This window comes from Bufo gargarizans, unplaced genomic scaffold (assembly GCF_014858855.1).
Source record: "Bufo gargarizans isolate SCDJY-AF-19 unplaced genomic scaffold, ASM1485885v1 original_scaffold_1721_pilon, whole genome shotgun sequence".
NCBI classification, from domain to species: Eukaryota; Metazoa; Chordata; class Amphibia; order Anura; family Bufonidae; genus Bufo; species Bufo gargarizans.
The window spans coordinates 160,001-176,453 of NW_025334480.1; the positions used below are offsets into that span (position 1 = coordinate 160,001).

At 53.3% G+C, this 16,453-nt stretch overlaps 1 protein-coding gene across 1 annotated transcript in view; it reads right to left on the reverse strand.

Moving 5' to 3' along the window:
- B4GALT2 (beta-1,4-galactosyltransferase 2) overlaps positions 1 to 13,190 on the reverse strand; it is a 25,964-nt gene extending 12,774 nt beyond the window's left edge. Inside the window, exons 1-3 of the mRNA XM_044274394.1 lie at positions 12,930 to 13,190; positions 5,334 to 5,741; positions 1,632 to 1,867 (exon numbers count right to left, since the gene is read on the reverse strand). Coding sequence (XP_044130329.1) covers positions 1,632 to 1,867; positions 5,334 to 5,658 — 561 coding nt within the window. The 5' untranslated portion in view covers positions 5,659 to 5,741; positions 12,930 to 13,190. The remainder of the gene's footprint in view (positions 1 to 1,631; positions 1,868 to 5,333; positions 5,742 to 12,929) is intronic.
- Positions 13,191 to 16,453: the final 3,263 nt, after the last annotated feature.

Below are 16,453 nucleotides of genomic sequence, written 5' to 3' on the forward strand. Positions count from 1 at the left end.
TGTGCAGTGTATATACAGGACAGGAGAAGCGGTACTGTGCAGTGTATATATACAGGACAGGAGAAGTGGTACTGTGCAGTGTATATATACAGGACAGGAGAAGTGGTACTGTGCAGTGTATATATACAGGAGAAGTGGTACTGTGCAGTGTATATATACAGGATAAGTTGCACTGTGCAGTGTATATACAGGACAGGAGAAGTGGTACTGTGCAGTGTATATACAGGACAGGAGAAGCGGTACTGTGCAGTGTATATATACAGGACAGGAGAAGCGGTACTGTGCAGTGTATATATACAGGACAGGAGAAGCGGTACTGTGCAGTGTGTATATACAGGGCAGGAGAAGTGGTACTGTGCAGTGTATATATACAGGGCAGGAGAAGTGGTACTGTGCAGTGTATATATACAGGACAGGAGAAGTGGTACTGTGCAGTGTATATATACAGGACAGGAGAAGTGGTACTGTGCAGTGTGTATATACAGGATAAGTTGCACTGTGCAGTGTATATACAGGACAGGAGAAGTGGTACTGTGCAGTGTATATACAGGACAGGAGAAGCGGTACTGTGCAGTGTATATATACAGGACAGGAGAAGCGGTACTGTGCAGTGTATATATACAGGACAGGAGAAGCGGTACTGTGCAGTGTGTATATACAGGGCAGGAGAAGTGGTACTGTGCAGTGTATATATACAGGGCAGGAGAAGTGGTACTGTGCAGTGTATATATACAGGACAGGAGAAGTGGTACTGTGCAGTGTATATATACAGGACAGGAGAAGCGGTACTGTGCAGTGTATATATACAGGACAGGAGAAGCGGTACTGTGCAGTGTGTATATACAGGACAGGAGAAGTGGTACTGTGCAGTGTATATATACAGGGCAGGAGAAGTGGTACTGTGCAGTGTATATACAGGACAGGAGAAGTGGTACTGTGCAGTGTATATACAGGACAGGAGAAGTGGTACTGTGCAGTGTATATATACAGGACAGGAGAAGCGGTACTGTGCAGTGTATATATACAGGACAGGAGAAGCGGTACTGTGCAGTGTATATATACAGGAGAAGCGGTACTGTGCAGTGTATATATACAGGACAGGAGAAGCGGTACTGTGCAGTGTATATATACAGGACAGGAGAAGCGGTACTGTGCAGTGTATATATACAGGACAGGAGAAGCGGTACTGTGCAGTGTATATATACAGGGCAGGAGAAGCGGTACTGTGCAGTGTATATATACAGGGCAGGAGAAGTGGTACTGTGCAGTGTATATATACAGGACAGGAGAAGTGGTACTGTGCAGTGTATATATACAGGACAGGAGAAGTGGTACTGTGCAGTGTGTATATATACAGAATAAGAGCAGATACTGAGGATTACACCCAGAACACAGCTGGAGGAGGAGCCAGCACAGATCACATGACTCTGGTACACAGCTGGAGGAGGAGCCAGCACAGATCACATGACTCTGGTACACAGCTGGAGGAGGAGCCAGCACAGACCACATGACTCTGGTACACAGCTGGAGGAGGAGCCAGCACAGATCACATGACTCTGGTACACAGCTGGAGGAGGAGCCAGCACAGATCACATGACTGGTACACAGCTGGAGGAGGAGCCAGCACTCACCTGATTAATGATGTAGATGCCATATTCCACCTTCTGGCGGCGCAGGATGGGGTGGATATAGTGGAGCCAATACTTGAGGTGATGGTCCCGGTGTCGGAATGGAATGATAATGGCCACCCTCTCTTTGGGCTGGCAGTCACTAGGCGCATATCTGCCGCCCTCCGTCACGTCCGGGTTCTCTCGTTGCACCCGTTCCATACTCATAGGGGAACTGAACTCAATCAACAGGCGGCCAACTGAAAGGAGAGAGGAACACAATGGTCACCATCGGAGGACAATCACATCCAACATGGAAGAGAGAGGAGTAGTAGTAGCTATACTTCTCACAATTCAATGCTGGACATTATTAGATACCTGAATTGGGAACAGAATGCCAGAACTACAGTGAAAAGTGACACACCGCCAGTGAGGAAATGGGTAGAAAGATCTATTATGACTAAAGAATATACGAGCCGCCCAGGAACTGAGGAAAGCTGGGTGGAGCCGCAGGTCTGTCTACAGGGGCCCCGCACCATGGGCCCCCCATACACACCGTACAGAGGAGCAGCGCACCATGGGCCCCCCATACACACAGTACAGAGGAGCAGCGCACCATGGGCCCCCCCATACACACCGTACAGAGGAGCCCCGCACCATGGACCCCCCATACACACAGTACAGAGGAGCAGCGCACCATGGGCCCCCCATACACACCGTACAGAGGAGCAGCGCACCATGGGCCCCCCATACACACCGTACAGAGGAGCCGCGCACCATGGACCCCCCATACACACAGTACAGAGGAGCAGCGCACCATGGGCCCCCCATACACACCGTACAGAGGAGCAGCGCACCATGGGCCCCCCCATACACACCGTACAGAGGAGCAGCGCACCATGGGCCCCCCATACACACCGTACAGAGGGGCCCCGCACCATGGGCCCCCCATACACACCGTACAGAGGAGCCGCGCACCATGGACCCCCCATACACACAGTACAGAGGAGCAGCGCACCATGGGCCCCCCATACACACCGTACAGAGGAGCCCCGCACCATGGGCCCCCCATACACACAGTACAGAGGAGCAGCGCACCATGGGCCCCCCATACACACCGTACAGAGGAGCAGCGCACCATGGGCCCCCCCATACACACCGTACAGAGGAGCAGCGCACCATGGGCCCCCCCATACACACCGTACAGAGGAGCCGCGCTCCATGGGCCCCCCATACACACAGTACAGAGGAGCAGCGCACCATGGGCCCCCCATACACACAGTACAGAGGAGCAGCGCACCATGGGCCCCCCATACACACCGTACAGAGGAGCCCCGCACCATGGGCCCCCCATACACACAGTACAGAGGAGCCCCGCACCATGGGCCCCCCATACACACAGTACAGAGGAGCAGCGCACCATGGGCCCCCCATACACACTGTACAGAGGAGCAGCGCACCATGGGCCCCCCCATACACACAGTACAGAGGAGCAGCGCACCATGGGCCCCCCCATACACACAGTACAGAGGAGCAGCGCACCATGGGCCCCCCATACACACCGTACAGAGGAGCCGCGCACCATGGGCCCCCCATACACACCGTACAGAGGAGCCGCGCACCATGGGCCCCCCATACACACCGTACAGAGGAGCCCCGCACCATGGGCCCCCCATACACACCGTACAGAGGAGCCCCGCACCATGGGCCCCCCATACACACCGTACAGAGGAGCCCCGCACCATGGGCCCCCCATACACACCGTACAGAGGAGCCCCGCACCATGGGCCCCCCATACACACCGTACAGAGGAGCAGCGCACCATGGGCCCCCCATACACACCGTACAGAGGAGCAGCGCACCATGGGCCCCCCCATACACACCGTACAGAGGAGCCCCGCACCATGGGCCCCCCCATACACACCGTACAGAGGAGCCCCGCACCATGGGCCCCCCATACACACCGTACAGAGGAGCCCCGCACCATGGGCCCCCCATACACACCGTACAGAGGAGCAGCACACCATGGGCCCCCCCATACACACCGTACAGAGGAGCAGCGCACCATGGGCCCCCCATACACACCGTACAGAGGAGCAGCGCACCATGGGCCCCCCATACACACCGTACAGAGGAGCAGCGCACCATGGGCCCCCCATACACACCGTACAGAGGAGCAGCGCACCATGGGCCCCCCATACACACCGTACAGAGGAGCAGCGCACCATGGGCCCCCCATACACACCGTACAGAGGAGCAGCGCACCATGGGCCCCCCATACACACCGTACAGAGGAGCCGCGCACCATGGGCCCCCCATACACACCGTACAGAGGAGCAGCGCACCATGGGCCCCCCATACACACCGTACAGAGGAGCCCCGCACCATGGGCCCCCCATACACACCGTACAGAGGAGCCCCGCACCATGGGCCCCCCATACACACAGTACAGAGGAGCCCCGCACCATGGGCCCCCCATACACACAGTACAGAGGAGCCCCGCACCATGGGCCCCCCATACACACAGTACAGAGGAGCCGCGCACCATGGACCCCCCATACACACCGTACAGAGGAGCAGCGCACCATGGGCCCCCCATACACACAGTACAGAGGAGCCCCGCACAAGGAGACTGACCCCGCATGTACCGCCAGAGATGGAGCGCGGTCATGTGACCATAAGGAGACCGATCCCCGCATGTACCGCCAGAGATGGAGCGCGGTCATGTGACCACCAAGGAGACCGATCCCCGCATGTACCGCCAGAGATGGAGCGCGGTCATGTGACCACCAAGGAGACCGACCCCGCATGTACCGCCAGAGATGGAGCGCGGTCATGTGACCACAAGGAGACTGATCCCTGCATGTTCCGCCAGAGATGGAGCGCGGTCATGTGACCACAAGGAGACCGATCCCCGCATGTACCGCCAGAGATGGAGCACGGTCATGTGACCACCAAGGAGACCGACCCCGCATGTACCATCAGAGATGGAGCGCGGTCATGTAACCACAAGGAGACCGATCCCCGCATGTACCGCCAGAGATGGAGCGCGGTCATGTGACCACCAAGGAGACCGACCCCGCATGTACCGCCAGAGATGGAGCGCGGTCATGTGACCACAAGGAGACCGATCCCCGCATGTACCGCCAGAGATGGAGCGCGGTCATGTGACCACCAAGGAGACTGACCCCGCATGTACCACTAGAGATGGAGCGCGGTCATGTGACCACAAGGAGACTGACCCCGCATGTACCGCCAGAGATGGAGCGCGGTCATGTGACCATAAGGAGACCGATCCCCGCATGTACCGCCAGAGATGGAGCGCGGTCATGTGACCACAAGGAGACCGATCCCCGCATGTACCGCCAGAGATGGAGCGCGGTCATGTGACCATAAGGAGACCGATCCCCGCATGTACCACCAGAGATGGAGCGCGGTCATGTGACCACAAGGAGACTGACCCTGCATGCACCGCCAGAGATGGAGCGCGGTCATGTGACCCTGTCCAGGCGATGCTGGTCAGTTCTCGACACTGGTGCCTTGAAGGTTCCTCGCTGCTGTCAGTGAATGGGATACATTTGTTCTACAGCCAGCAGCTGGACACCTTTCCAGTCCCATTAGGTGTCACAGCTGAAGGGTTGTTTCAGTGTATCCGATACATTGCAACAAACCCATCAGAAGCAAAACAGACAAGTACAACAAGGGCCCCAGAGAACGAGCACTTACCCAGCCCCGGCGGAGAGTCTGGACATGGAGGAAGAGGCCTCTCAGTCGCCGTCTGATTAGGATCCACCTTGGCGCTGGCAGTGCAGGTCTCGGCAGTGGAGGGGACAGCTGCGGCATAGCTGTGCACAGTGCCATTAGGCCTGGTGAAGTTGTAGTATGGGTGAAGCCGCGAGTAGTTCCTGACATTGAAGCGGGTGAAGAAGTCCAAGCGCTGAGCATAGACATCGAAGTAGAGGATCATGATGATGACGAAGTGCACGAGGCAGAGGAGGAGCACGGCCTTACAGATCCTCTCCAGAGTGACGCCCAGCAGCAGCCTGGTCATCTTCTGAAGTGGAGGTGGGCGGACTGGAAACCATCAGCCCCTCAGGGGTGGGAGCCCAGCACTGTCCGCAAATGGTCCAGGTCCTGCAGAGAAGACAAACCCAGGTTATAACAGCCGCACAGACACATACACCCAGGTTATAACAGCCGCACAGACAAATCCACCCAGGTTATAACAGCCGCACATACAAATCCACCCAGGTTATAACAGCCGTACAGACAAATCCATCCAGGTTATAACAGCCGTACATACAAATACACCCAGGTTATAACAGCCGCACAGACAAATCCACCCAGGTTATAACAGCCGCACAGACAAATCCACCCAGGTTATAACAGCCGCACAGACAAATCCACCCAGGTTATAACAGCCGCACAGACACATCCACCCAGGTTATAACAGCCGCACAGACAAATCCACCCAGGTTATAACAGCCGCACAGACACATCCACCCAGGTTATAACAGCCGCACAGACAAATCCACCCAGGTTATAACAGCCGCACAGACAAATCCACCCAGGTTATAACAGCCGCACAGACACATCCACCCAGGTTATAACAGCCGCACAGACACATCCACCCAGGTTATAACAGCCGCACAGACAAATCCACCCAGGTTATAACAGCCGCACAGACAAATCCACCCAGGTTATAACAGCCGCACAGACACATCCACCCAGGTTATAACAGCCGCACAGACAAATCCACCCAGGTTATAACAGCCGCACAGACAAATCCACCCAGGTTATAACAGCCGCACAGACACATACACCCAGGTTATAACAGCCGCACAGACACATACACCCAGGTTATAACAGCCGCACAGACACATACACCCAGGTTATAACAGCCGCACAGACACATACACCCAGGTTATAACAGCCGCACAGACACATACACCCAGGTTATAACAGCCGCACAGACACATACACCCAGGTTATAACAGCCGTACAGACAAATACACCCAGGTTATAACAGCCGTACAGACAAATACACCCAGGTTATAACAGCCGCACAGACACATACACCCAGGTTATAACAGCCGCACAGACACATACACCCAGGTTATAACAGCCGCACAGACACATACACCCAGGTTATAACAGCCGCACAGACACATACACATACACCCAGGTTATAACAGCCGCACAGACACATACACCCAGGTTATAACAGCCGCACAGACACATACACCCAGGTTATAACAGCCGCACAGACACATACACCCAGGTTATAACAGCCGCACAGACACATACACCCAGGTTATAACAGCCGCACAGACACATACACCCAGGTTATAACAGCCGCACAGACACATACACCCAGGTTATAACAGCCGCACAGACAAATACACCCAGGTTATAACAGCCGCACGGACAAATACACCCAGGTTATAACAGCCGCACGGACACATACACCCAGGTTATAACAGCCGCACGGACACATACACCCAGGTTATAACAGCCGCACAGACAAATACACCCAGGTTATAACAGCCGCACAGACACATACACCCAGGTTATAACAGCCGCACAGACACATACACCCAGGTTATAACAGCCGCACAGACACATACACCCAGGTATAACAGCCGCACAGACACATACACCCAGGTTATAACAGCCGCACAGACACATACACCCAGGTTATAACAGCCGCACAGACACATACACCCAGGTTATAACAGCCGCACAGACACATACACCCAGGTTATAACAGCCGCACAGACACATACACCCAGGTTATAACAGCCGCACAGACACATACACCCAGGTTATAACAGCCGCACGGACAAATACACCCAGGTTATAACAGCCGCACGGACACATACACCCAGGTTATAACAGCCGCACAGACAAATACACCCAGGTTATAACAGCCGCACAGACACATACACCCAGGTTATAACAGCCGCACATACAAATACACCCAGGTTATAACAGCATGGTCCATATTACTATATACAAGAAGATTTATAACTTATACCAGCTGTACATATATAAGTATATACAGGAGATGCCCAGGTTATAGCAGCTGTACATATATCATTATATACAGGAGATGCCCAGGTTATACCAGCTGTACATATATCATTATATTCAGGAGATGCCCAGGTTATAGCAGCTGTACATATATAATTATATACAGGAGATGCCCAGGTTATAGCAGCTGTACATATATCATTATATACAGGAGATGCCCAGGTTATACCAGCTGTACATATATAATTATATACAGGAGATGCCCAGGTTACACCAGCTGTACATATATCATTATATACAGGAGATGCCCAGGTTATACCAGCTGTACATATATAATTATATACAGGAGATGCCCAGGTTATACCAGCATGCTCCATATCACTGTATACAGGGCCTGGACTGGGCGCACCTCGCGGGTTGCATGGTGCAGCAGTCTGAGTTCTTTGTAGCAGGCAGAGCATCACCTTATTCACTGCCGCTCCCCGGCTGCAGAGCATCGCTCCCTCCTGTCGCTTTATTTAAATTGCATTCATCTCCATTATTTGCAGCTTCACTTCCTCTGAGGACTGGAATGTAGGACGACGAAATAGTGGTAACGCGAAGTCAGCAGGAGCCGACCGGAGGAAAATGCGGGAGAAAGTGACGGAGCAAATCGGAAAACTCTACAAAGTCCTAATTCAACCAAACCCCAACATGAACGGATGAGTGTAAATCTCCGTCCTCCTCCCCAATCACTCAACATCCAGGGCCCTAGAAAAACTGGGCGACCCTGTGGTCGCGGATCCGGCGGGACAGCACACGAGTGCCTTTACTGGGTCCACAGCGCCAAACATTGGCCACATAGCGCTATAATGTGCTCTCTCACCAGGAGAGCGCCCGGCACCGGGGCCAAGAGGAGCGCCCGGCGACGGGGCCAAGAGGAGCGCCCGGCGACGGGGCCAAGAGGAGCGCCCGGCGACGGGGCCAAGAGGAGCGCCCGGCGACGGGGCCAAGAGAGGGTGGGGGCCACACACAGTATATAGGGGGTGGGGGGCCACACACAGTATATAGGGGTGGGGGGCACACACAGTATATAGGGGGTGGGGGGGCACACACAGTATATAGGGGGTGGGGGGGCACACACAGTATATAGGGGGTGGGGGCACACAGTATATAGGGGGTGGGGGCACACAGTATAGGGGGTGGGGGGCACACAGTATATAGGGGGTGGGGGGCACACAGTATATAGAGGTGGGGGGCACACACAGTATATAGAGGGGGGGGGCACACACAGTATATAGAGGGTGGGGGGCACACACAGTATATAGAGGGTGGGGGGCACACACAGTATATAGAGGGTGGGGGGCACACACAGTATATAGAGGGTGGGGGGCACACACAGTATATAGAGGGTGGGGGGCACACACAGTATATAGAGGGTGGGGGGCACACACAGTATATAGAGGGTGGGGGGCACACACAGTATATAGAGGGGGGGGGCACACAGTATATAGAGGGTGGGGGTGCACACACAGTATATAGGGGGTGGGGGGGCACACAGTATATAGGGGGTGGGGGGGCACACAGTATATAGGGGTGGGGGGGCACACAGTATATAGGGGGTGGGGGGGCACACAGTATATAGGGGGTGGGGGGGCACACAGTATATAGGGGGTGGGGGGGGCACACAGTATATAGAGGGTGGGGGGGGCACACAGTATATAGAGGGTGGGGGGCACACAGTATATAGAGGGTGGGGGGCACACACAGTATATAGAGGGTGGGGGGCACACACAGTATATAGAGGGTGGGGGGCACACACAGTATATAGAGGGTGGGGGGCACACACAGTATATAGAGGGTGGGGGGCACACACAGTATATAGAGGGTGGGGGGCACACACAGTATATAGGAGTGGGGGGCACACACAGTATATAGGAGTGGGGGGCACACAGTATATAGGAGTGGGGGGCACACACAGTATATAGGAGTGGGGGGCACACACAGTATATAGGAGTGGGGGGCACACACAGTATATAGGAGTGGGGGGCACACACAGTATATAGGAGTGGGGGGCACACACAGTATATAGGAGTGGGGGGCACACACAGTATATAGGAGTGGGGGGCACACACAGTATATAGGAGTGGGGGGCACACACAGTATATAGGAGTGGGGGGCACACACAGTATATAGGAGTGGGGGGCACACACAGTATATAGGAGTGGGGGGCACACACAGTATATAGAGGGTGGGGGGCACACACAGTATATAGGGTGGGGGGCACACACAGTATATAGAGGGTGGGGGGCACACACAGTATATAGGAGGTGGGGGGCACACACAGTATATAGGAGTGGGGGGCACACACAGTATATAGGAGTGGGGGGCACACACAGTATATAGGAGTGGGGGGCACACACAGTATATAGGAGTGGGGGGCACACACAGTATATAGGAGTGGGGGGCACACACAGTATATAGGAGTGGGGGGCACACACAGTATATAGGAGTGGGGGGCACACACAGTATATAGGAGTGGGGGGCACACACAGTATATAGGAGTGGGGGGCACACACAGTATATAGGAGTGGGGGGCACACACAGTATATAGGAGTGGGGGGCACACACAGTATATAGGAGTGGGGGGCACACACAGTATATAGGAGTGGGGGGCACACACAGTATATAGGAGTGGGGGGCACACACAGTATATAGGAGTGGGGGGCACACACAGTATATAGGAGTGGGGGGCACACACAGTATATAGGAGTGGGGGCACACACAGTATATAGGAGTGGGGGGCACACACAGTATATAGGAGTGGGGGGCACACACAGTATATAGGAGTGGGGGGCACACACAGTATATAGGAGTGGGGGGCACACACAGTATATAGGAGTGGGGGGCACACACAGTATATAGGAGTGGGGGGCACACACAGTATATAGGAGTGGGGGGGCACACACAGTATATAGGAGTGGGGGGCACACACAGTATATAGGAGTGGGGGGCACACACAGTATATAGGAGTGGGGGCACACCACAGTATATAGGATGGGGGGCACACACAGTATATAGGAGTGGGGGGCACACACAGTATATAGGAGTGGGGGGCACACACAGTATATAGGAGTGGGGGGCACACACAGTATATAGGAGTGGGGGGCACACACAGTATATAGGAGTGGGGGGGCACACACAGTATATAGGAGTGGGGGGCACACACAGTATATAGGAGTGGGGGGCACACACAGTATATAGGAGTGGGGGGCACACACAGTATATAGGAGTGGGGGGCACACACAGTATATAGGAGTGGGGGCACACACAGTATATAGGAGTGGGGGCACACAACAGTATATAGGAGTGGGGGGCACACACGTATTAGGAGTGGGGTGCACACACAGTATATAGGATGGGGGGGCACACACAGTATATAGGAGTGGGGGGCACACACAGTATATAGGAGTGGGGGGCACACACAGTATATAGGAGTGGGGGGCACACACAGTATATAGGAGTGGGGGGCACACACAGTATATAGAGTGGGGTGCACACAAGTATATAGGAGTGGGGGCACACACAGTATATAGGAGTGGGGCCACACAGTATATAGGAGTGGGGGGCACACACAGTATATAGGAGTGGGGGCACACACAGTATATAGAAGTGGGGGGGCACACACAGTATATAGAAGTGGGGGGCACAAACAGTATATAGGAGTGGGGGGCACACACAGTATATAGGGGGTGGGGGGCACACACAGTATATAGGGGTGGGGGCACACACAGTATATAGGGGTGGGGCACACACAGTATATAGGGGGTGGGGGGCACACACAGTATATAGGGGGTGGGGGGCACACACAGTATAGGGGGTGGGGGCACACACAGTATATAGGGGGTGGGGGGCACACACAGTATATAGGGGGTGGGGGCACACACAGTATTAGGGTGGGGGGGCACACACAGTATATAGGGGGTGGGGGCACACACAGTATATAGGGGGTGGGCACACACAGTATATAGGGGGTGGGGGCACACACAGTATATAGGGGGTGGGGGCACACACAGTATATAGGGGGTGGGGGCACACACAGTAATAGGGGGTGGGGGCACACACAGTATATAGGGGTGGGGCACACACATATATAGGGGGTGGGCACACACAGTATATAGGGGTGGGGGGCACACACAGTATATAGGAGTGGGGGGCACACACAGTATATAGGGGGTGGGGGGCACACAGTATATAGGAGTGGGGGGCACACACAGTATATAGGTGGGGCACACACAGTATAGGAGTGGGGGGCACACACAGTATATAGGGCGTGGGGGGCACAACAGTATATAGGGGGTGGGGGGCACACAGTATATAGGGGGTGGGGGCACACACAGTAATAGGGGGTGGGGGCACACACAGTATATAGGGGGTGGGGGCACACACAGTAATATAGGGGGTGGGGGCACACCAGTATATAGGGGGTGGGGGGCCACACAGTATATAGGGGGTGGGGGGCACACCAGTAATATAGGAGTGGGGGGCACACAGTATATAGGAGTGGGGGGCACACACAGTATATAGGAGTGGGGGGCACACACAGTATATAGGAGTGGGGGGGCACACACAGTATATAGGAGTGGGGGGCACACACAGTATATAGGAGTGGGGGGGCACACACAGTATATAGGAGTGGGGGGCACACACAGTATATAGGAGGTGGGGGGCACACACAGTATATAGGAGTGGGGGGCACACACAGTATATAGGAGTGGGGGGCACACACAGTAGATAGGAGTGGGGGGCACACACAGTATATAGGGTGGGGGGCACACACAGTATATAGGAGTGGGGGGCACACACAGTATATAGGGAGTGGGGGGCACACACAGTATATAGGGAGTGGGGGGCACACACAGTATATAGGGGGTGGGGGGCACACAGTATATAGGAGTGGGGGGGCACACAGTATATAGGAGTGGGGGGCACACACAGTATATAGGAGTGGGGGGGCACACACAGTATATAGGAGTGGGGGGCACACACAGTATATAGGAGTGGGGGGGCACACAGTATATAGGAGTGGGGGGGCACACACAGTATATAGGAGTGGGGGGCACACACAGAATATAAGGGGTGGGGGGCACACACAGAATATAAGGGGTGGGGGGCACACACAGTATATAAGGGGTGGGGGGCACACACAGTATATAAGGGGTGGGGGGCACACACAGAATATAAGGGGTGGGGGGCACACACAGTATATAGGGGGTGGGGGGCACACACAATGTCCCCCCCGGTGCTCACCAGGCGGGCGGCCGTCACCTCGTCCTCCCGGGCTCCATGTCGTCGGGCCGGCTCGCTCCTCTCCCCGGGGCCCGGCTCCGCATCTTCCCGGTTGATACTTTGTTGCTCTATGTGTTGCCGGCGAAAAGGGGAGGGGCTCCCGCGGGTCCGAGCTGCAGAATCGGGTGTACACCCGGCTGATCGATAACCCGAGACCCCCCCCCCCCCAATCTCCAGCATCAGCTACGGAAGCCGAGCGACCAGAGCGGCGGAGAAGAGGCAGCGGCAGCGGCAGCGGCAGCGGCAGCAGCAGCAGCAGCTCCCCTCCCCCTCCCGCTGCTCTTTGTCTGCCTCCCCCTCCTCACAGCCGGGACCCTGGGGGCCACCGCCTCCCTGCTGCAGCCGCCACCCCCTCCCCTATATATCATCACCCCTCCCCTATATATCATCACCCCCTCCCCTATATATCATCACCCTCCCCTATATATCATCACCCCCTCCCCTATATATCATCACCCATCCCCTATATATCATCACCCCCTCCTCTATATATCATCACCCATCCCCTATATATCATCACCCCCTCCTCTATATATTATCACCCCCTCCCCTATATATCATCACCCCCTCCCCTATATATCATCACCCCCCTCCCCTATATATCATCACCCCTCCCCTATATCTCATCACCCCCTCCTCTATATATCATCACCCCCTCCCCTATATATCATCACCCCTCCCCTATATATCATCACCCCCTCCTCTATATATCATCACCCCTCCTCTATATATCATCACCCTCCTCTATATATCATCACCCCCTCCCCTATATATATATCATCACCCTCCTCTATATATCATCACCCCCTCCCCTATATATATCATCACCCTCCTCTATATATCATCACCCTCCCCTATATATCTTCACCCCCTCCCCTATATATATATCATCAACCCCTCCTCTATATATCATCACCCCCTCCCCTATATATCACCCCCTCCCCTATATATCACCCCTCCTCTATATATCAGCCTCCCATTTACATATATATATATATAAAATCATCCCCTACATATCATCACCCCTACCCTATATACCATCATCCCCTATTCTATATATCATTATCACCTCCTCCCCTATATATCACCTCTCCCATATATATATTTATATTCACCCCCTATATATATCATCACCCCCTCCCCTATATATATATATATATATATATATATATATATAATCATCCCCCTCTCCTCTATATATCATCCCCCTATATATATCATCACCCCCTATATATCATCATCCCCCTATATACATCATCCCCTCCCCTATACATTATCACCCTCTCCTTTATATATCATCATCCCCCATATATATCACCCCTATATATATATCATCACCCCCCATATATATCAACCCCTCCCCTATATATATCATCCCCCCTATATATCATCATACCCTCCCCTATATATATCATCACCCCCCCCCGTATATCCCCCCCATATATATCACCCCCTCCCCTATATATATCATCACCCCCCCTATATATATCATCACCCCCATATATTTCACCCCCTCCCCTATATATCATCCCCCTATATCATCATCCCCCTATATATATATATCATCATCCCCCTATATATCATCACCCCTATATATATCACCCCTCCCCTATATATATCATCATCCCCCTATACATATCATCATCCCCCTATATATATCATCACCCCCTATATATATCATCCCCTCCCCTATATATATCATCATCCCCTCCCCTATATATATCATCACCCCCTCCTCTATATATCATCACCCCCTCCCCTATATACCATCATCCCCTATTCTATATATCATTATCACCTCCTCCCCTATATATCACCTCTCCTATATATATATATTTATATTCACCCCCTATATATATAATCACCCCCTCCCCTATATAAATATATCATCCCCCTCCCCTATATATATCATCACCCCCTCCCCTATATATATCATCATCCCCCTATATATATATCATCATCCCCTCCCCTATATATATCATCATCCCCTCCCCTATATATATCATCACCCCCATATATATCACCCCCTATATATATCATCATCCCCTCCCCTATATATATCATCACCCCCCATATATATCACCCCCTCCCCTATACATTATCACCCTCTCCTCTATATATCATCCCCCTCCCCTATATATATATCATCATCCCCCTATATATATCATCACCCCCTATATATATCATCATCCTCTCCCCTATATATATCTTCATCCCCTCCCCTATATATATCATCACCCCCCTATATATATCATCATCCTCTCCCCTATATATATCATCACCCCTCCCCTATATATATCATCACCCATCCCCTATATATATCATCACCCCTCCCCTATATATATCATCACCCATCCCCTATATATATCATCACCCCCTCCCCTATATATTATCACCCCCCTCCCCTATATATCATCACCCTCTCCCCTATATATATCATCATTCCCTCCCCTATATATATCATGATCCCCTCCCCTATATATATCATCACCCCCTCCCCTATATATCATCACCCCCCCCCCTATATATATCATCACCCCTCCCCTATATATCATCACTCCCTCCCCTATATATATCATCATCCCCTCCCCTATATATATCATCATCCCCTCCCCTATATATATCATCACCCCCTCCCCTATATATCATCACCCCCCCATATATATCACCCTCCCCTATATATATCATCACTCCCTCCCCTATATATATCATCCCCTCCCCTATATATACCATCACCCCTCCCCTATATATCATCACCCCCCCCCCATATATATCACTCCCTCCCCTATATATATCATCACCCCCCCCCCCCCATATATATCATCCCTCCCTATATATATATATCATCATCCCCTCCCCTATATATCAGGGATACTAACTACCGCCACTCCTTGTATGCCGGGGAGCTGTGTGCATTAGGTGTCCCAGAGACTATAGCCCCCTGTGTCAGGTGGAAATGGGGGACACTCTGGCGGTGGCTCTGCCGGACTCCGGGAGTCTGGTGACCCTGGTGCAGCCCCCCGAGTATACTGGCCGAAAAGTTGGGGTCGTGTGCTTCCATGTCTCTGTCCACGGTGGCCAGCAGGTGGACCCACAAGGTGGCTTCCTGGCACAGTGGCCTGCTACGAGAGTGGCCGATACCCATGAGACAGGGGTGACAGTAGCGGTAATACAGGGTAATACAGCGCACCATACCTCCCACATCCAGAGTAATACAGCGCACCATACCTCCCACATCCAGGATAATACAGCGCCCCATACCTCTTACATCCAGGGTAATACAGCGCACCATACCTCCCACATCCAGGGTAATACAGCGCCCCATACCTCCCACATACAGGGTAATACAGCGCACCATACCTCCCACATCCAGAGTAATACAGCGCACCATACCTCCCACATCCAGGATAATACAGCGCCCCATACCTTTTACATCCAGGGTAATACAGCGCACCATACCTCCCACATCCAGGGTAATACAGCGC